This window comes from Sinohyriopsis cumingii, chromosome 19 (assembly GCF_028554795.1).
Source record: "Sinohyriopsis cumingii isolate HCF-2022 chromosome 19, ASM2855479v2, whole genome shotgun sequence".
Lineage (NCBI taxonomy): Eukaryota > Metazoa > Mollusca > Bivalvia > Unionida > Unionidae > Sinohyriopsis > Sinohyriopsis cumingii.
The window spans coordinates 22085571-22106502 of record NC_142979.1 but is presented as its reverse complement, the minus strand read 5'-3'; the positions used below and the strand labels follow the sequence as shown (position 1 = coordinate 22106502).

Below are 20932 nucleotides of genomic sequence, written 5' to 3'. Positions count from 1 at the left end.
GTGGGCAGACTGGGCTCATTAGCCTTGGCAGGCAACCAGTCTAAGAGAAGGGAAACTCTGACCCCAAACCCGGGCAGATGAAGCTCGTTAGCCTTGTCAGGCAGTTCATCTAGGAGAAGGAAACTCTGATTCAAAACTAACCAAGTCCCATCCATTGGATTATGGCTCCACTGCCTTGTGGATATCTTCGGGAGAAGGAAAGGCTACGGGAGTAAACCCAGACAGAAAATCAGGAGTGGAGCCCCTAAGGCGGCTGGGGGTCGACTACGACCTCCTTCCGGCAGCTCCTGCATCCAAACTGGTGCCAAATGTCATGCTCAGCATTCCTTTGGACCCCACCAGCAAGGACGAGAGGGGGATCCTGACGTCTGGGCAGCCCAGGATCTCCATATTCCACGCCCAGGCTTGCGCCCTGGAGAGGACACTCCAGTCTCGCTACTGAGTGAGGAAACAACACGGAAGCTGACAGTTTACGGGTTATAAGTCCCACCCAATTGGCGTAGGGAAGGGGCGCCACGGGTCAGCTTTGACGGTGGGAGGGATCATCGTGTCCCACTGGCCAACTATCGCCCGCCTCAAGCCGGGCAGCCCCCCGTCAATAAGGTGTTGACCCGCCATCGTCTGCCTGCTCCAGTGGGTGTCTGGAGCTCAGTGTGTTGTTCAGCATGACAAGCAGATGGTAATTCCACACCAGACAAAAGAAACAAGAAACCAATAAAGAAGACTCCAGCTCTTCCATTTGCAAGCTGGAATGTGCGCACCATGTGTACAGGCATCTCCGACGACCTCAGAGAAGTGGACGATACCAGAAAGACGGCCATCATCGATAGAGAACTCACCAGACTAAATATCAGCATAGCTGCCCTCCAGGAAACCAGGCTCGCCTCTAGTGGCTCCCTCAGAGAGGAAAACTACACCTTCTTCTGGAAGGGTGGAGAACCTGAGGAGCCCCGTCAGCACGGAGTGGGCTTTGCCATCAAAAACAATCTCCTCGCCTCGGTTGAACCTCCAACAGGGGGCACTGAGCGTCTCTTGTCCATCCGCCTCACCACTACTTCAGGTCCTGTCAACATCATCAGTGTCTACGCCCCAACCCTCACGTCATCAGAAGACGTGAAGGATCAGTTCTATGGGCAGCTGGATGAACAGATCAAAGGATGCCCCAAAAATGAACCACTATTCCTCCTTGGCGACTTTAATGCCAGAGTAGGTGCGGACCACGAGTCCTGGCCTACCTGCCTCGGATATCATGGCACTGGAAAGACCAACGAAAACGGCCAGAGACTGCTGGAGCTATGCACCTACCATGGCCTGTGCATCACAAACACCTTCTTCAAGTGTAAGCCACAACACAAAGTGTCATGGAAACACCCCAGATCTCATCACTGGCACCAACTCGACTTGGTCATCACCAGGCGCTCTGCCCTTAACAGCGTCCTCTCCACCAGAACCTACCACAGTGCAGACTGTGACTCTGACCATGCCCTTGTGAGCAGCAGAGTGCGACTACAGCCACACGTGCTACACCGCACAAAACCAAAAGGATGTCCTCGCATAAACACTGCACAGATGTCAGTCCCTGCCAAGGTGGAGGAGTATGTGTCTGCCCTGAACAAGGCTCTCCAGGACCTGCCTGAGTATGACGCTACAGCCAAGTGGAACACCATGAAGGGTGCCATCTACAGTACAGCTATGTCAACGTTTGGCAAGAAGGAACGACCCAGCCAGGACTGGTTCAATGCACACCTATCAAGGATGGAACCACAAATCGAGGAGAAACGAAAAGCCTTCATAGCTTACAAAAAATGCCCTAATGAACGGACGCTTGCTGCTCTCAGAAGTGCCCGAAGTAACACCCAACGCATTGCTAGACAGTGTGCGAACGAGTACTGGCAACAACTGTGTGAAGGGATCCAGCGCAGTGCCGAGTCCGGACACATCCAAGGCATGTACAGTGGCATCAAGAAGGCTCTAGGCCCTACAGTGAAAGGGGTCGCTCCCCTGAAATCCCTGACGGGAGAGAAGATCACAGACCGTGGGCAACATATGGCCAGATGGGTGGAGCACTACTCAGAACTATACTCCAGAGAAACGTCAGTCACTGATGCAGCCCTCAGCAGCACAAAGAATCTGCCCACCATGGAAGAGCTCGACAAAGTGCCAACCTTAGAGGAGCTCAGCAAAGCAATCGACTGCCTTCCAAACGACAAGGCACCAGGTAGTGACAGCATCCCGCCCGAAGCTATCAAACGTGGAAAACCAGCATTGATTAAACCACTGCACGAGCTACTTTGCCGCTGCTGGGAGGAAGGAGTAGTCCCCCAAGACATGCGTGATGCCACAATTGTGACCCTTTACAAAAACAAGGGCGACCGCAGTGACTGTAATAATTGCAGAGGGATCTCGCTCTTGAGTATTGTTGGTAAAGTGTACGCCCGCATCATACTCAACAGGCTGCAGTTGCTGGCAGACCGTGTGTACCCGGAAATACAGTGCGGCTTCAGAGCAGGCAGGTCGACGACAGACATAATCTTCTCCCTACGACAACTCCAAGAGAAGAGCAGAGAGCAAGGTCAACCACTCTACATGATGTTCATCGACCTCACCAAGGCCTTTGACTTGGTCAGCAGGAAGGGCCTTTTCGAACTTCTGAGTAAGATCGGTTGCCCCCCAAAACTCCTCAGCATGATAATCTCTTTCCATGCAGATATGAAGGGAACAGTCCTGTATGATGGATCATCCTCAACTTCCTTCCCAATTAACAGTGGTGTGAAGCAGGGCTGCGTGCTGGCGCCAACACTTTTTGGGATCTTCTTCTCCCTGCTCCTGTCCTACGCCTTCGACACGTCCACGGATGGCATATATCTACACACCAGGTCTGATGGGAGCCTGTTCAACCTGGCACGACTGCGCTCAAAGACCAAAGTGAGAGCTGTGCTCATCAGGGAGATGCTTTTTGCAGATGACGCAGCTCTTGTGGCCCACACCGAGGAAGCCCTCCAGAGACTGGGAGACCGTTTTGCTGTTGCCCGCACGCACTTTGGTCTCACAATCAGCTTGGAAAAAACAAATGTCAGCGTGCGAGATACCACCATTGCCCCTTCAATCAAAATCAACGGTGTCACCCTGGAAGCAGTCAACAACTTTACCTACCTAGGGTCAACCATCAGCAACACTCTCTCGATTGATATGGAGCTGGATAGAAGGCATGGAAAGGCAAACACCATCATGGCTCGATTAACAAAGAGGGTTTGGGAAAACAACGCGCTGACAGAGCACACCAAGGTCCGAGTCTACCAGGCCTGCGTTCTCAGCACCCTTCTATATGGAAGTGAGACGTGGAGTACCTACATGAGGCAAGAACGCCGGCTCAACTCCTTCCATATACGGTGCCTAAAACGCATCCTGAAAATCAGCTGGCAAGACCGTGTTCCACACAGCGAGATCCTGCAGCGTGCAAGTACCCCCAGCATGTACTCCCTGCTAATTAAACGCCGCCTTCGATGGCTGGGTCACGTCCGACGCATGGAGGATGGAAGGCTGCCAAAGGACATCTTATATGGACAGCTGGCCACTGGCATGAGAAGAGTCGGACGCCCCTCACTCCGTTTCAAAGATGTGTGCAAGAGGGACATGAAGGCATGCAACATTTCACCCGATGGCTGGGAAGAGCTGGCTGAGGACCGAGGCACCTGGAGACTGATGGTAAACAATGGCATATCAGTCGCTGATGCGAGGAGAGGCCAGTTGGTGGCAGAGAAACGTAAGAGAAAGAAGAACGCAACAGCAACCACAGTAATGCAGACTTCCCAGTATGTCTGCACCAACTGCAGTAGGGACTGTCACTCAGGTATAGGCCTGCACAGCCACAGCAGACGTTGCCAACAGAGACAGGCAACACCCCAAGGGCGCTATTCGCATGGTCTTTCGAGACCGAGTCGCCAATGATGATGATGATGATGAAAAAAGCAAACAAAATGTGGGTCTCTGTGTGTAAAGTCTGCGTAAAATGTACTGTGTACACCGGTAAGCGGTTAATAAATGAAATGTTCTGGGCGTGATTACAAAGTCTGTAAAATTTAATGCCTACACCTGTAAGCGGTTAATAAAGGAAATCTTTTGGGTGGGATTGTAAAGTCTGTGTGAAATTTACTGCCTTCAACGGTAAGCGGTTGATAAGGGAACTGTTTTGGGTGGGATTGTAAAGTCTGTGTAAAATTTACTGCCTACACCGGTAAGCGGTTAATAAAGGAAATGTTTTGGGTAGGATTGTAAAGTCTGTGTAAAATGTACTGCCTTCACCGGTAAGCGGTTGATAAGGGAAATGTTTTGGGTGGGATTGTAAAGTCTGTGTAAAATGTACTGCCTTCTCCGGTAAGCGGTTGACAAGGGAAATGTTTTGGGTGGGATTGTAAAGTTTGTGTAAAATTTACTGCCTTCTCCGGTAAGCGGTTGACAAGGGAAATGTTTTGGGTGGGATTGTAAAGTCTGTGTAAAATTTACTGTCTACACCGGTAAGTGGTTAATAAGGGAAATGGTTTGGGTGGGGTTGTAAAGTCTGTGTAAAATGTGCTGTCGAACCGGTAAGCGGTTGATAAAGGAAATGTTTTGGGTGGGATTGTAAAGTCCGTGTAAAATTTATTATCTACACCGGTCAGCGGTTAAATAAAGGAAATATTCTGGGTGGGACTGAATGTAATTTCCAAATACGGCTGCTTGCTTCCCGCCAGCCGAAAAGCAAATTTAAAACTGAAGATAGTTACGGTCCTGGGGGCTAGCATATTATATGCCATTTGTTAAACAACTTTATAGCTGAATAACGATTGGTCAGTTCCAAATCAAAATGAATGATTCTGCTTGGAGTCAGTAATGGTAACAATGGTAAGCTTATGGTGTCCCACTTCCGGTCTGATTTATCTCTAACTATTTAAGGTAGTCTGCTGGGAACAGGTAATATTAATAACTGTTGAAATGCATTAATCTTAACCTAAAATGCTCCATCATCTGTTATTGTATTCAGAGTTGGTGACTGCGCACCTGTTTCTAAAACAGCTATAAGTAATTGCCGTTACACAAAGAAGCAAACAAACATATTTTGTTGCTAGAAAATGACATCAACCTATACATGTTTGCTTTTGGACTGCTTGTACCCTTAACAGTGTATTAGTATTTATTCTTTGCACGACATTGCCAACATTTCTCAAGCGATTATCACTCCCAATCTTGTGTATTTGTTAATATGCAATCATACGTAGATTTACCATGACAGGTCACAAGTGATCGACAAGTCTATCTGGCAAATATTGAGGAAAGAGAAGAAGGAGGTACGCCAGCCATCATCGAATCAATTAGGGCAGGACTGGTTTTACAGCTGAAGGAGGTAGGAATATATACATACCCAAGTATCTAGCAGCCTGTATATCTATTTTGCCTATCTTAGACGCTGTGCACATGCTAAATATATTGTCGATTGCCTCATAGAATGGTCGCGCAAAGATGCTCTTTCATGGAATTGCATTTCACTTCGTGACTGTCTTGTACGTTTAATGAGTGGGTCAGAAAGAAGCTGCATACGTCAGTATACAACAAGTTGGGGTGGAAGTGGACACATGCACATGATGATAATAACACCGATTTAAAACAAAAAGGATTCACAGTAGAGTATATAAAAAATCTTAATCTAAGATAAAAAAAAGTCTCAAAAGTTGATAAAGATAGAGTCTTTGAGCAACTTCTGTTCTTAAGCATTTCAAACAACGATTTCTCTCCTGTATAGTTAGTTCTTGATGATAGTCTCTGGAAAAGAAAACAAAAAAGCAAATCATGCAAGAATATAGAGCTTGCATTTTATTTAATGATTTATATAGAGAGAAAAAAGAAAAGAAAAGGAACCATAAATTAAGATAAACACATCTTTGTTACTACAGCCACCGACCCATCGACCCATCCACACACACACCACAAGAAATATTTCTCTTTTCAAAGTTGAAGAGATAAGTATCATTCTTTTTCTCCTTGTAGACTGTCGGACCACACTTAATACAAAGAAGAGAAGATGATCTCTGCAGGTTTGGTTATTCATTGAGACATTTAATTTCATAAAGCTAAAATTAACAGTAATGAAACATTACTTCAAACGATAATTAAAGTAATGTTTCAACAAATTTAAACAGAATAGAAAAATTATTAAAGAATCCACAAGTCGAAATGGTTAGGCATGAGCCTCATGTAGACTCTTGGTCCATGTGTTAAGAAAATAATAAAATAATGAATTGAGAAAGATGTGCATAGAATATGCGAGTAAATAAAATTGAGAGTGAACTTATATATATATATATATATATATATATATATATATATATATATATATATATATATATATATATATATATCCTCGTACTTAAAAAAGTTGAAGACCACATAGACAGAGACATCAAACAGTCAAATACGTCTGATATTGAATTTGAAATCTTGTTTGTGTGATTAGGATTTTTAACGTAGCTTTAACAATTTTTCAGTCATATCGCTACGATGTCTGCAGTGTGGCAGTTTATATTGGTGTATGAATGTATGTATGTATGTATGTATGTAAGTAGTAAGGGGGGATGCATTAGCGTCAATGGGAATTAGCATTACAGAGACCCCTGGGACAGATTAGCGTCAAGGGAAATTTAACATGGAGAAAAATCGTGGGACAGATTAGCGTCAAGGGAAATTTAACATGGAGAAAAATCGTGGGACGGTTTAGCGTCAAAGGAATTTAAACAGGGTGGGACTTTATAGCGTCAAGGGAAATTGAACATGGGATTTTTTTTTGATTTTTTTTTTAAATTTAAATTTAAATTTAAATTTAAATTTTTTAAAAAAAGGGTGGGCAATGGAAAGGCTATCTCTTTTCGAGAAATATGGCTGGCCCTGAAAAGGGCCTTTGGGTTTTCTTCTTCTAATTTCTTCTTTTCCTCCACCAAGTTCTTATTTTATCTCCTACACTCTTCTTCTCTTTCTTTTTTTTCTTCTCCTCCTCCTCTTCTTTCTTCTTCTCTTCCTCCTCTTCTTTCTTCCTCTTTTCATTTTCTTCTTCTTTTTCAATTTTTTCATTCCATGCTCTCATCCTTATCCTTTCCTCTTCATCCTCCTTCTCCTCCTTTATTTCTTTCAACAGATCACTGATGATTAACTTCATTTTTCGTAAATTGTTTATCTCCATCTTCACTCGATGGGGACTATATGAGTAGTGATCCTCGTTTAGGTTAACCAACATTTGATCAAACATTCCTAAATTGTCCATGACGTTTTGCAATTTTTCCATTTTGTTAAGGTGGTTCGAAGCCATCTTCTTTTTTATTCTTTGCAGAATGGTTTGAACGACGAATACTGTGGGTTCTTATACAAAAAGCGCGGACGTGAAGGAAAACATCCCCCAAGACATAAAAATTGATCTTACCTAGATCATGACCGAACAACGTGCGGACGTGAAGGAAAACATCCCCCTACTTTCTCATTTCATATAATACAACCCTAACTATACTCTTCACATACGCTAAGAAACCCATAATCCACTATTCACACAAACATACCTGAGCTCTTACAAACACAAACACACAAACACATACCCTCACATTTTTTAAAAAGAGTTAGTGTTTATATTCACACTACTCTACCTACACACACTGGCAAATTAATAGTTATTTCTTTTCTAGAGTATTGGGTAGCCCTTAAAAGGGCTGTTTTTTTCAACTCCAGATGCACCTATCTAATGGTTGCACCTTCCAGGCCTGGCGCCACACACACATCTTTGACTCCAGTCTCTTTTTACTTTTTGTCTTGAGAGTGCAGAGGCGGGATGATTCGCTTCAGCACCCCAATCCTCTGTCTCGGGAATATTGTATGACATCCTCTCTCCTATTTTCTTTTCCTCTTCTTCCCTCTCTCTTCTCTCCTCCTCTTCCTTCTTTATTCTTGCTTCTTCTACGATAGCCTCCGCTGATAGTTCGTTTACTATGCGCCTGGCATATTCCAGGTGCATCTGGAGTTCTAGCAGCTTCACAATCCTTGTATTCATTCTCTTGCTGTTAACAGGTCGACGATGGGCCCAACTGACGATTAGTTTTTAATTTATAGTGAAAGCGCGGACGTGAAGGAAAACATCCCCTAAAAACATAAAATTCATCTTACCTTAGTTAGTTAGTTATTTGGATTATAGTGGTTTTCGTTCTTTTGAACATGTACCACTTTTTTATTCACGCACTGCGTGATTTTTAATTACTCCTGGGGGAAGGAAAAGGAGCCTCATCCCCCAGGCTTTTATGTACTCAAAGAGTACTTTTTAATTTAGCCACTCAGGTGTAGGACTAACTAGTCCTTAACAACCTGACTGAAAGGCTAATAGACATGAGTGGGAATAGTCACACCACACACTCGTGTTTCTTAGTTGGATTGAAATGCCCCAGGTGTCAAACCAAGCAGTATGTGACTCCCGCCACGATTGGTCGGCAGCGATGAGGTCACATTAGGACACCCGGTCTTGTGGCATTGACGAAGTGGCCCACTTTTTTGATATCATCAATTGCCTTTCCCAGTCCGATATTCCGGTAGACAGAGCCTTCCTTTTTTCCACTCTGTTTAGGTGGTGCAGGTTCATCAGCTTCATCGCCGCTGGATGATGATACTTCCAGGGCCGCTGCCAGCGTGGAAGTTTCAAATTCTTCAGTGTCGTCTGCCAACATTGCCTGGATTTGGCTGAGTATGTTAGTAGAAATAGCTGTGGAAACTTGATTTAAAAGTTCAGCCAGATGTTGTTTAAGAGACAAGGAGACGGTTAGGAGTATTTTTTTTTTTTTTTTTGTTTTTTTTTTTTTTTTTTTTTTTTTTTTTTTTATTCATCAATTCCTTATTTATTTTGATTCCCTATCTTATTGGTTTGGAATGAAAACTTGTTTTTATGGTTGTTTGTATGTTATTATGGAGTCCTGTTTTAATTAATTCCTATTTTCCTATTTTAATTTTTTGTGGCCTTAATTGGTTTTTATTATTCGGGGTATGAACGGCTGTGTCAGTTTGTGAACCTACGAGACCTAGCAGGCCGTCATAATTCCCAAACAGTGATTTTGTAATATTCGTCCTTAACTGGTTTTTATTATTCGGGCTATGAACGGCTGTGTCAGTCTGTGAACCCACGAGACCGAGCCGGCCGTCATAATTCCCAAACAGTGATTTGTTATATTTTTAACTGGTCTTTGATTTACTTTCTTAGATTTTTTTGAGTAGATTGGATTCGTGTATAAAACTTATGATATTTTTGAATGTTAGATTAATATTGGGGTTTGTGTTCATCAAGAATTCTGGGTATGTTGTAGGGGATCCAATTTTATGCTGTTTAACTTTAAACTTAGCCCTTTCTTTTTCAAGTGTATGGCAGTTGTTAAAAATATGCTCTATGTCTTCTGGGACCCTGCAGTGGTAGCAGTTAGGGTTATGTGGTTGTGGTCCTATGTACTGTCCGAAGCTGTTAGCCAGCCTGGTTTTGCCCGTGAGTATTCTATTTATGAATTTTTGTTCACTGCCTTTTGTTTTGGGTGGTTTCCTATTTCTACATACTTCTTTAATGATGGTTTTTAGTTTCCTGCCTTGAGTGCTTGTGTTCCATAATTCCTGCCATTTATTATCAATGAGGGTTTTAGATATGCTATTGAGTTCGCATATGCTATAATCTAGGTTGATGTGAGTGGTTTCGTTTAGTTTTTGTTTAGCTGTTATATCTGCCATATCGTTACCTGGTATGTTAATATGGGATGGTATCCACATAAATTCTACTTGTAAGTTATTATTGTTCAGTATTTTTAACAATAAATTGGTTTGCCTAAGATAGTTTTCTCTTGATTTGGTGTTGTTATTAAGTATTGAGTTTATGACGCTTAGCGAGTCACTTATTATTACCGCTTGGGGTATTTTGTTCTCTTTGATCCATTTGAGTGCTTCAAGTATGGCCCAGAATTCAGCTGTGTATATAGAGCAGAGGTTAGGTAGTCTTCTTCCTACTTTAATGTTAAGTTCGGGGATTACGTAAGCTGCTGCTGTTCTGGGTGGTTCTGTAATTTTGGATCCATCAGTGTAAATCTTAATGTAGTTGCAATATTTTGAGTTGATTTCTTCTGTACAGATTGTGTTTAGTTTGAGTTCCTGTTCGTTTTTATTGCCATATTTCGTAATGAGGGTGTTAACTGTGGGGTTGATATTTATCCATGGTTCTTTGTCATAGTGATTTGCAATTTCTGCTTGGAGTTTGTCTATAGGAAGTTGTTCAACTAATTGATGGACTAATTTCCCTGCTGGTATGTTTTGTGATAATTTAGTTCTAAAAGGTATGTTGCATTTATTTATAGCTAGCCGGGTGGAGTGTGTGTCGGGGTGTGTTGTTAGCCTGGCTGCATATCTGAGGGTGAGTTCTTGTCTTCTAAGGTGGAGCGGCAGTTCTCCAGTTAAGATTTGAAGTTCCACTAGTGATGTGGATGGTAGTGCACCAGTGCAAATAATTAGGGCCTTTCTTTGTATGCTATCTAGTTTTTTGAGGTTATTTTGCGGTGCCGAGTTGTAAATTTGGCATCCGTAATCTAGTTTAGATCTAATTAACGATTTATATAAAGCTAGTAAGGTTTCTTGATTGGATCCCCAGGTGGTTCCTTTAAGGGTTGTAAGGAGGTTAAGGTCTTTATTACACCTTTTGACTAGTTCGTTTATTTGGTGTCCCCAGTTTAGCTTGGAGTCATAATGCATTCCTAAAAATCGTGCTACATTTACGAATTTAATTTCTTGATTTTGGATGGTGAGTTTGGGAAACTGATTTTGTAATTTACGTTTGGTGGTGAATAATACTGCTATGGTTTTTTCATGGGATATTTTGAAACCCCATTTATCAGCCCATTTCCCTATTTTGTTTAAACTTGTTTGAATATCGCTGATTACTTTGTGGTTGGAAGGGTTTCCTGCTCTCCATAATCCACTATCATCAGCAAATTGTGAGAGTTCAATTAGTTTTGATGTTAAGTTGGTGTCCAAGTCATTAATCATGATGTTGAAAAGGGTTGGGCTGAGTACGCTCCCTTGTGGTGTACCGTTTTCAAGTGTGTGTGGTTCAGAGTAGGTGTCGCCGACTCTGGTTGATATTTTACGGTCAGCGAGGAAGTTTTCAATGAATTTAAACATTCGACCTGTGATGGCGTAGTGGTTGAGTTTGGCTAATAAGCCTTTGGTCCATACAAGGTCGAATGCCTTTTCGAGGTCAATAAATACTGCAATTAAATTCCTATCAGCTTTGCGTTTGGAGTTGAACGCCAATTTAATTGCGGTTTCTAATCGTATTAGTTGATCCGTGGTGGATCTTTTGTTTCTAAATCCGCATTGATTATCGGAGATTAAATTATTGCTCTCTAGGTGGTGTTTGAGTCGGTTGGTGACTATGGTTTCCATGATCTTACAAATGTTGTTTGTTAGGGAAATGGGTCTGTAGGAGCTAATATCGTTAGGGTCTTTTCCTTGCTTGGGTATTGGAATTACTATTGCGTGTTTCCATTTATCGGGTAGTTTGCCTGAGGTCCATATTTGGTTTAGTAATTTAATAATTGTTTGTTTAATGTTATTTGGGATATTTTTGTATATTGTGTATCCTATTTGATCTTCCCCTGGGCTAGTTTCGTTTTTGGTTTTCAATGCTAGGTCCCATTCGTAAGTTGTAATGTCTTTATTTAGGTTCGAGACTTTGGGACCGAGGTCTTTAAAGAGATTACTATGGGTTCTTTCTACTTTGTCCCTATGTAATTGAAATGCTGGGGTGTGGTTGGTGTTGCTACTCATATCTGAGAAATGCTGAGCTAGTCGGTCAGCCTTTTCTTTATTAGTAATGGCTCCAGCTATTTTTGGAGTGGTGTTAGTTGTCTTTCCTCTAATTGATCTAATCTTATCCCAGACTTGTTTGGTACTAGTTGTGATATTGATATTCGTGCAGTAATTATGCCAAGTTGATTCCTTTGCCTGTTTAATTATGTTTTTAAGGTTTTTCTCCTTTTGTTTATATATAGTGAAATCAATAGAGTTTTTAGTGCGTTTGAATTTATTGAGGGCTTTTTTCTTATCAGTGATGGCTTGTTTGCATTCATCATTCCACCATGGGACTCCTTGTTTATGTGGGTTACCACTGGTTTTGGGTATGTTAGTGGTGGCTGCCTTTAGTATGGTATCAATCAGGTCTTCGTAATATTTATTAATATTATCATTTTCTATGTTTTTGGTGTCTATTTTGCTTAGTGTTTCATTAAATGAGGTCCAATCTGCTTTTGAATATATCCATCTAGGGGTTCTTTTTAGCGAGTTGTATTGGACCGTCATCTGCAGGGTGACTATTACTGGAAAGTGGTCACTGCCCAAGGGGTCAGTTTGATCCACTCTCCAGTCCGCCACCTGGGTTATTGATGGCGAGCAAATGGTGAGGTCGATGGCGGACATGAGACCGTTTTCTGGGTTAAGGCGTGTTTTTGTACCGTCATTTAAAATGGCTAAGTTAGATTCTGCGGTCCATTCTTCAATCAATTTGCCTCTTTTGTCCGTCACACCGCCCCCCCATAGCTCGTTATGGGCATTGAAATCTCCACAGATGACGATCTGATTTACTCGTTTGTGATCATTTATTTGTTTGTAAGTAATTAAGTTAGCTGTGCCTGATGTTCCCCCTGGGTCATAAATATTGAATATTTGTATTTGACCCTTGCCTGTATGAATTATGAGGGACTGAATTTCGAATGCTTCGTTGCTACCTGGGGTTGGTGTTATGGTTATTGTTGTTACATTCGGGATGTTATCTGCTATATAGATGGCTAAACCCCCACCTCCTTGTCCCGTGGTTCGATTTTTGAAGTGACCTGGGGCATATCCTGGGAGTTTGGGTATTTGTTTGGTTCTACTTGTTATTTTTGTTTCTTGAATGCATATAATATCTGGTTTGTGTTCTAAGCTTTGTAATTTGGCTTTGAGTTCACTGATATTACTTATTAAGCCTCTAGCATTCCATTGCCATATTATAATGTTCCGGTTTGTTGTATAATCCATTATTGGGGTGGTCATTTATTGATTCTTTTGTGTTGAGGGTTATTATGTTAACTTCAAATTTGATTCGATTTTGCTTATTATCTGTGTTATTTTATCCACGATGTAGTGGTGGTTGTTGATAAGTTCGGCTTTGATCTCTGTGAGTAACTTTTCTATTGTCGGGTTTGACAGTGATTTGTTTTTGGTGTTAGTGTTATCTGATTCTTCGGGGTGGAGTTGTGAGTCTTTGTGGGATTTGATTAAGAATGTACCTTGTTTATTTAATCTTGTTTGATCTTGTTTGACCTTGTTTGACCTTGGTAGGTTGGGTGTTTGGGCTGTGGTTGCTTCAGTTGCTGGTTTGTTTGGGGTCATGATGTGGTAATTTTTATTACTGGGGGTTAGTTTTTTCGCCGCATGATACGTGATTTGCTTGTTGTTCATGATATCTATGGTTTGATATTCCTTGATAGTGTTGGGGCATTCGTGGGATTTAGGTAGGTGCGGGCCCCTGCAGTTGGTACATTTGGGTGTGGTTCTACAACATACATCTTTGTGGTTTCCCCCACATTTGTAGCATAGTTGGGTATATCTACATCTGTTAGAGAAATGTCCCCAGTGTTGGCAGTTGCTGCAGAACCTGGGTTTGTTTATGTATGTCTCAAGGCGGTGGCGTGCCCCAGAGTGATCTAGTCTTATCATGGTTGAGAGTGGAGAATTTGATTCTAGTATCGCTGTATTGGTTTCCTGTCCTAAATGATTTTTGAGTTTATACGCCCTATTTATGGGGTTACCACTGTCTTTGAGTTTGGCAGTGAGGGTTTCATTGTTTATCCCTTTATTTTGTCCTGTGAGTTTTAGAACTGCTTTAAATGTGGGGGTGTTCGTGCGGGAGTATGTGGCTAAGTCATTTGTTCGTGTGTTATTGTTTATTGCCATGAGGGTCTGGTTGCTATTGTGTGTTTTGGTTATTATGTTCTTTGTCCCTATTTGTTTGTGTCTTTCGACGTTAACCCTAATGTTGTTAATAATTTCAATTTCTAGGAATTTGGCCATTTGACTGCGAGTGCTGCAGTGTACTATTATGTATCTTGTGTTTGGCCTAAATATTTTGAATTGTCCTTGATGAACCCTAAGGAGGGCCTGTGTGAGACTGTTAACAGTTAAGTTTATCAGTTTATTGGAGTTGCTACTGATATAAAGTGTGTGTTCTATGGGGTGGTATGAAAATTTGGTCTGTTTCTTTGGTTCTTTGTGGGGGTGTGAGTTTGAATTATTTTGGGGGGCAGGTTTGTTCTTGGTAAACATGGGTCCCTTCCCTTTACCCTTGCCATCCCACACGTTAGGTTTTGATTTAGTGGTTGGGTTAGCTTGTGTTTTGTTTCGGCTGCTGAGTAATTGTTCTTCAGTTAAGGGTTTTGATGGTCCAGGGGTCTGACTGTTATGATATTTCGGTTTGTTGTTACTGATATGAATGGGTGGAGTTATCGTTACCATGGGCCCCATTTTGGGTGTAGTTTTTCCTTTGTTACATGAGTTGGGCCCTATTTTCGGTGGGTTTCTTATTATCATGGCTATATGTTTTTTTTCCGGGGATTGTGCAATGACCATGTATTTGGGGGTGGGTGGCTGGTCTTGTTTTTGGAGTGGCGATATTGGTGTTTCTATAGGTATTGTATCATCCAGGTCCTTGTTTGCCGATGGATCTAGTAAGTTTTTGAAACTTACAGTTGAGTTGATACTTAAGTCGGCTGCTGATATTTGAATTAGTTCATTTCTCTCAGGGGTGGTTAGATGCGGTGTTGTTAAATCTTTCCTTTCAGGAGTGGCTGAGAAGTTGAGATTCTTCTCGCAAAGTTCAAGGTGCTTGGAGTTTTCACTGAGATCCAATTTCCCCGTGATTATTTGCGGGTTTGGTGTCATAGGGGTGGGAGGTTTATGTGATTTCATTTCCTTTTCAAGCCTATTGTTTCTCAGAATTTGTTTTCTAGTGTTAAAGTTAAGTTTGTTTGTGATTGATTGAGACATTCCTACTTTGGTTTTGAATAAGGTTTAGGTTACTTATTGTTGTTAATAGTGGTTGTGGTTATGAAGAAACAATGAGAGATGAGATTCTGTTACGTTCCGTGAATCGGAAAATCTCACAGCGGTTAGCTTGTGCTTGTAATTTGTGAGATTCTGACCAGGCGTGGTATCAGTGTGTTTCCTAGTGCCTGTTTTCGGGAACAGTGCTAACAGCTAGAGTTGTTATTATAAGAAAAAGGTAGTGGTTAGTTGTGTAATTTGTCGAATTTATTCTCTATGATTGAAAATCACACAATGATATTTGGTGCTTGTATCATGTGTGGGTTCAATCCAGTCGGTTCTAGTATGTTTCTTAGAGACTGTTTAAGAGAATAGGCGGCAAATTGAGTAGATACGGAATTTAGTACAAGTAAGGTAAAATATATTATAGTGAGATGTAAACAGCATAGAGTTTTAATTGCCCGCAGGCTTAGTAATTTTCCTACCTTGTACTAAAGTACTTAGCTTTTATACGAGGTGGTATGATCCAAAATGGCTGCGTGGCGGGCTGCTTGGCTGGATTTCCTTTGTCTGATATATTACTATCTTACTGCGTGTTCCTATCGTTCCTTTGTGAGAGTTCCTTAGATCTGTGCAATTCCTTTGTTCACGGCTTGCCGGGTTGCTAATCGTTTCCTCTTCTTAGCATTATTTCTTTGCACAAGTTGTCCTGTTCCTTTTTTCTATATTAATTGGTGTTGGTGGTGGCCGCACTCAGTAGAAATTTTAAAATTATACACCAAGCCGGTTTTAAACAGTAAACAAGTCATCTTACCTAGATCATGACCAAAAAAAAAAAACAACGCGCGGACCTAAAAGAAACACTCACTCACTTTTTTATGTTACCCATCACTATTTTAAAATTTTTTATAAATCACTTCAATAGACTATTTACATACGCAAAGCAATCCAATCTAACCCCAAATATACACCTCAAACACCAAAAAATACATTATTTTAATCTACTATTGACCTAAACTTACGTGAACTGTTACTAACACTAACACACAAACACATACACTCTCACTATCAATAAAGAGTTAGTGTTTATTTTCACACTACTCTACCTACACACATTGGCAAATCGATCGTTATTTCTTTTCTAGAGTATTGGGTAGCCCTGAAAAGAGCTGGTTTTTTTTGCTTGCTATGGCATTCTTTTTTAGTTTCTAAGAATGCGATGTCCTCTGAGGATAGACTTTCTGGCAATAGGTCTGCTTCTTCGGAAAGAGAAGAAGAACTCTTTGGTGTCGAAACGACAATCGACAAAGCCTCTGTCAGCTTCAGGTTGCTGCTGCTGCTGTTGTTGTTGTTGTTGTTGCTGCTGTTGCTGCTGTCTCTGAAGTCTGTACTTCTCTGTCCATTCTTCTTTTTCCCTGTTCATTTCTTCTCTGAAGAGCTCTTCTATCAGGTCTTCAGTGACTTTTAACATTCTCACATTCTCTATTTCTTCTGGCTTCGGTATCAGACTGTGTCTGACCCTATGCAAATTCACGTAGGCTTCGTTGAGCTTAGCTAGTTTGGAGCACATCTTCGTAGGAGGATGAGTCGACAATGGATGGTTAGACTTGAAACAACCCCCGGTTCTTAAAGTCAAAGCGCGGACGTGAAGGAAAACATCCCCTACGGTTTTCGAGCCGCAACGTTCAGTGAGTGTCATGAGAGGGATAGTAAGAAATGAAAGAGCATTAATCCAACATTCTTATACCTAAACAAAAGACAAAGTCATTTTTTTCAAAACACAACATTTTTTATTCAAAAATTACTTAACACTAAACAACAACATTTCTAACATATTTTTTAACAATAATCCAACATTATAACAATAAACATTTTTTTCAAAACATCAAACATTTTTTTCTTCAAATACAATCTACCTTGAACAGGGCTGACAACGTTGTGAATGAAATTGTGATTTCCAATTTTGGAAATCATTAGGCCATTGATGGACACTACGTTTCCTAGCTTGAGACAAAAGATAAGCATAATGGTCACAAAACCATCGATCTACTTTCACATCATTTCTAGAAGAAGAACGAGGATCAAAATGAGTCACTAAATGTTCTAAGGAATAGCCCAGGCTGCGATGATGCAGAAAATACACACAGTACTGTCCACACACCAAGGAATCTGTGCCTTGTAATTTCACATTATTGAATCGGGTGGTTTGAGCATTTCTTCTCATAAAGTCAATGATATCGTCTTCCAAAGGGGGCAATCCGTACGAATCGAAATATTCCACACATCCTTCTTGAGGAAAGTAGACGGCTACCCAGTGGGTTCCTGGGAGATGACTGTCGTCCGTGTTGATCACGTAAGCTTGATGGTCTTGAGGTTTGCGATGAGGGAGTTCATCTTTAGCACAGACGACAGGATTCCAAGAAGCCGTATACGAACTGTGGTTCAAAAGTAATAAAGTTCCCAGGTATCCATTGATTTGTGTGTATTTTTTTTCTTCTTCTTCTTCTTCACAGGTAATAATACGTTGTCAATTCGATCCTGACTTTTTGCTTGAAAATGTCTGACGAATAAACGGTTATTCGTTCTGTTTCCTCACTCTGATTCAGGAGAGCTTCGATACGATGGATCTCTTGAGTGGTTAATGGTGGACAAGAATGTTCATGCAAGTCTTTATACCACTGGTGCAACACGTCTTTGTTCGAGATGAGACTCCAAGCTTCGTCCAGATACTCGTCCAATTTTTCTTCTTGACTCAACATCAGGCATTTATCGTGTTGAATTTGACTGGGATGATCGTTTTGACATCCATAGCAATTTTTCTTGATTAATTCCGTCATTTTTTCCACCAAGTGTTTGGCAAAACAGGAGACTAAATGGGCTTCTTGTTCTGGCCATCTCGATTTCATTATGATCACTTCTTCGTCTTTGTCTTGAGATTCTCCTTCCATGGTCTCCTCACATTTCATGTCCAAAGTTTCTCCACTAGGTAAAGAGGGATAACAGTCTTCCATGACTTCTAGTAATCTAGAATGACTTCTCTCAAGCTGTTGATTTCTATGGTATTATCGAATTCTGCATACAGGATGACGTTCACTGTCTTGTCCAGTGGATTTGCAAACTGAAGTTCCACACGAATCTGGCCCGATTTTATAGGGTGGAAATGTCCCTCGTCGCTGCCTTGGTCTGGAGTGAAATCAAAAGCCCACAAAGCATAGCCTCCTGCATAATCTTCGTACGTAATGCCGTGACTGGTGTTGGTTCCTAACTGGCCGGTGGCTTCGTACAGGGACAAGTACGATCTCAAGTAATTGTTCTTGGTAAAGTCAGGTTCGAAAGGTCGGGTACACAAGGTCTTGCCATCGCGACTGACTTCGACTTTCTTCACCTTGAAGTGTTGAAAGCGGAAAGGATTTTCTTTGTAAGCTCCGTTGAAGGCTGAATTCTCGACCATACCAAGGATTAAACGTTTGGGTAACTGTCCCTGAAACAGATGATCTTCGATCATGGAATGATGGCTAGCGGGAATGGTGAACGTTTTCACTTCCACCCTTCGTATGGGATACGTGGCGGTCGTTCTGCTCAACGTTTGATTGATGTCGTTACCCACTTTAGGTAACACTTCCACGCGTCGTACGTAGAGTTTGGCGTCCTCGATTTTGCTTTTAGGATTGCCAGCAGTATTATCAGCCAACAAATGGAAAGCGGCACTGCAACGATTCAGTCTCAAGCGGACATTGACCCCGTTCAGCAAATATTTCTCTTGCAACCACATGTCCAAATGCAAACGATCCATCAGTTCTAAACTCTTCTTATCTAAGATTTTGAGTTCTCTTTGCTCAAAGCCGGAATTGCCTCCATCCACTTTGTCGAACTTGCCCGCATCGTCAGGTTCCCACAGCACACAGGCATTGAGATGAGTATCCTTGGCATCTATTCCGTACGTCAAGAGATTTTCCAGGTAGGCACGGTAAGGGTAAGTATCCATGCTGCTGCTGACCAGTTTGTTATTCAAGTACAAGTCCACTGAGCTGAACAAGGAATGCATGAAATTGTTGACGGGAGCTATATTCTCAGTGTCTTCTACTGCAGCATTATCCTTATCTAGAACTTGGACTTTCAAGTACAAGTAACTGCTATTCAGATCGATGTAATCTTCGGGCTGTCCTTTGATTTCAAACTCGATGGGAGCAGAATCGGCCAGTGAGGAGACGGGATGAAATTCCACAACACAAAGATCAAATTCAGTCCCTGGTTCAGTTCTACCGGGTAACGAAAATACCTTGCAAAATGCCCGTTGTTGTCAATCTCTGCGATGTGAATCTTTTTGGTCTGCTTATCCGTGACCAAATTGAGGTCTCCACCTAAAATGTCATACAATTCAGGGCAAAATTTAATACGTATACTTCTATCCTCACTTTCAAATCTTATGAGTAGACGGTGAGACTGTTTGTGGTACTCCATGATCACACGTTTATTTAGTTTGGTCAGAACTTTGTCAAAGGCTGCATAGAATTTGTCCGCGATGGTCTCCACCAGATGTTGACCACTAAAATAATGGCCTGAGTTAATTTTAAAGTGATACACGTAAAGAGGAGGAGAAGTGTCACTGGTGAGTATTGGGGCCTTGGGAAGTGATTTATGTTGAGGAGTGGTCGTCATGGTTTGCTGCACTGTTGGGTCCAGAATTTCGACGTCAAAAGTGTTTTGAGTTTCAGTGATGTTTTTGATTTGTGTTGGGTGAATCATTTCCACTAAAGCCACTTCCCAATGGGATTCGTGATCTAAGGGGATGGCCTGAGGTAATTTGGCCGTGTAACAGCACAACGTGTTGTGGGGAAACACCTCCATGGAACTGTCACTGGGTAAGGTTAAGTAAAATTGGTTTTGGTGACTCATAATTCCAGCGTTCTGTGGCTGTCCAAGGGGTTATTACTGGACGTCAGAGGCGTGTCTCCGCCCAAAATGGGGTTCTGGTTGTGGTTGGACTGGTGACTGGCACTGGCACTGGACACAAAGTTCCCGTGGTTCCCGTTCGAGGAGAATTTCAGGGAGGGATTGGGAAGCAGGCAACCGATGCAACTGCTCAATAAAATGGTCCACAATTGTTTGTCTCTTTGTTGCAAACTCAAATTGGCAATGGCTGCCCCGATGACACAATACACCACGAAGATTTGGCAGAAAAAGACGATTTGCGTTTTAGGCACACGTTCTCCACACCACACCCACAAGGGTTGTTTTTGTAAATCTTGCACAGAAGAACTAGGTGAAGAAGGAGTGGTCGACGTAGCTGCGTCTGCTGTGTGAAAGGGCATGATGGTCACTTCTTTTTATAGTCGATGACTTGCGAAGCGTCGATCCAAGAATCAAAACTGGGTGGATATCCTTTCCAACGTACTTTGACTTCTTTGACACGTCGTTTGCCCACTTTACGGGTTCTGCGTTCGAGAATGCTTTCGATGTCGTACACGTCGTCTTCTTTTTTGGTGACACGTTGTAACTCGGGTAAATAAAACGTTCCTTTGAGCACTTCTCCGTTCATGTCTTCCAATTTATAGACGGCAGGATGACGGCCATGCACTCGTCCAGTGACGCGAAACAATTCGGTCGTCCAGTTAGGTAAGTAACCTTTGTCAAAAGTGCATTTCGTTTTGCCAATGCGCAAACAAATCTCCTACGGTCAACTCTCCACTTTTCTTGGAGACAGCCCTCGTCGGGGACGAACCGAACAGACGCTCAAACACCAACACTTCGTTGTCGGGAGTCACGTCTTGCGGGGCACGTCCGATGCTTCGATGGTAAGATTTGTTGTACGCTTGCACCAGGTGCGGTA

General features: G+C 42.0%; 1 protein-coding gene across 1 annotated transcript in view; it reads left to right on the top strand.

The window, feature by feature from the left end:
• The window catches only part of LOC149775265 (uncharacterized), a 155547-nt gene that overhangs the window by 90567 nt on the left and 44048 nt on the right, over nt 1–20932 (top strand). Inside the window, exons 11-12 of the mRNA XM_089944380.1 lie at nt 5270–5380; nt 6022–6068. Of these exons, the coding sequence (XP_089800506.1) occupies nt 5270–5380; nt 6022–6068 (158 nt within the window). The remainder of the gene's footprint in view (nt 1–5269; nt 5381–6021; nt 6069–20932) is intronic.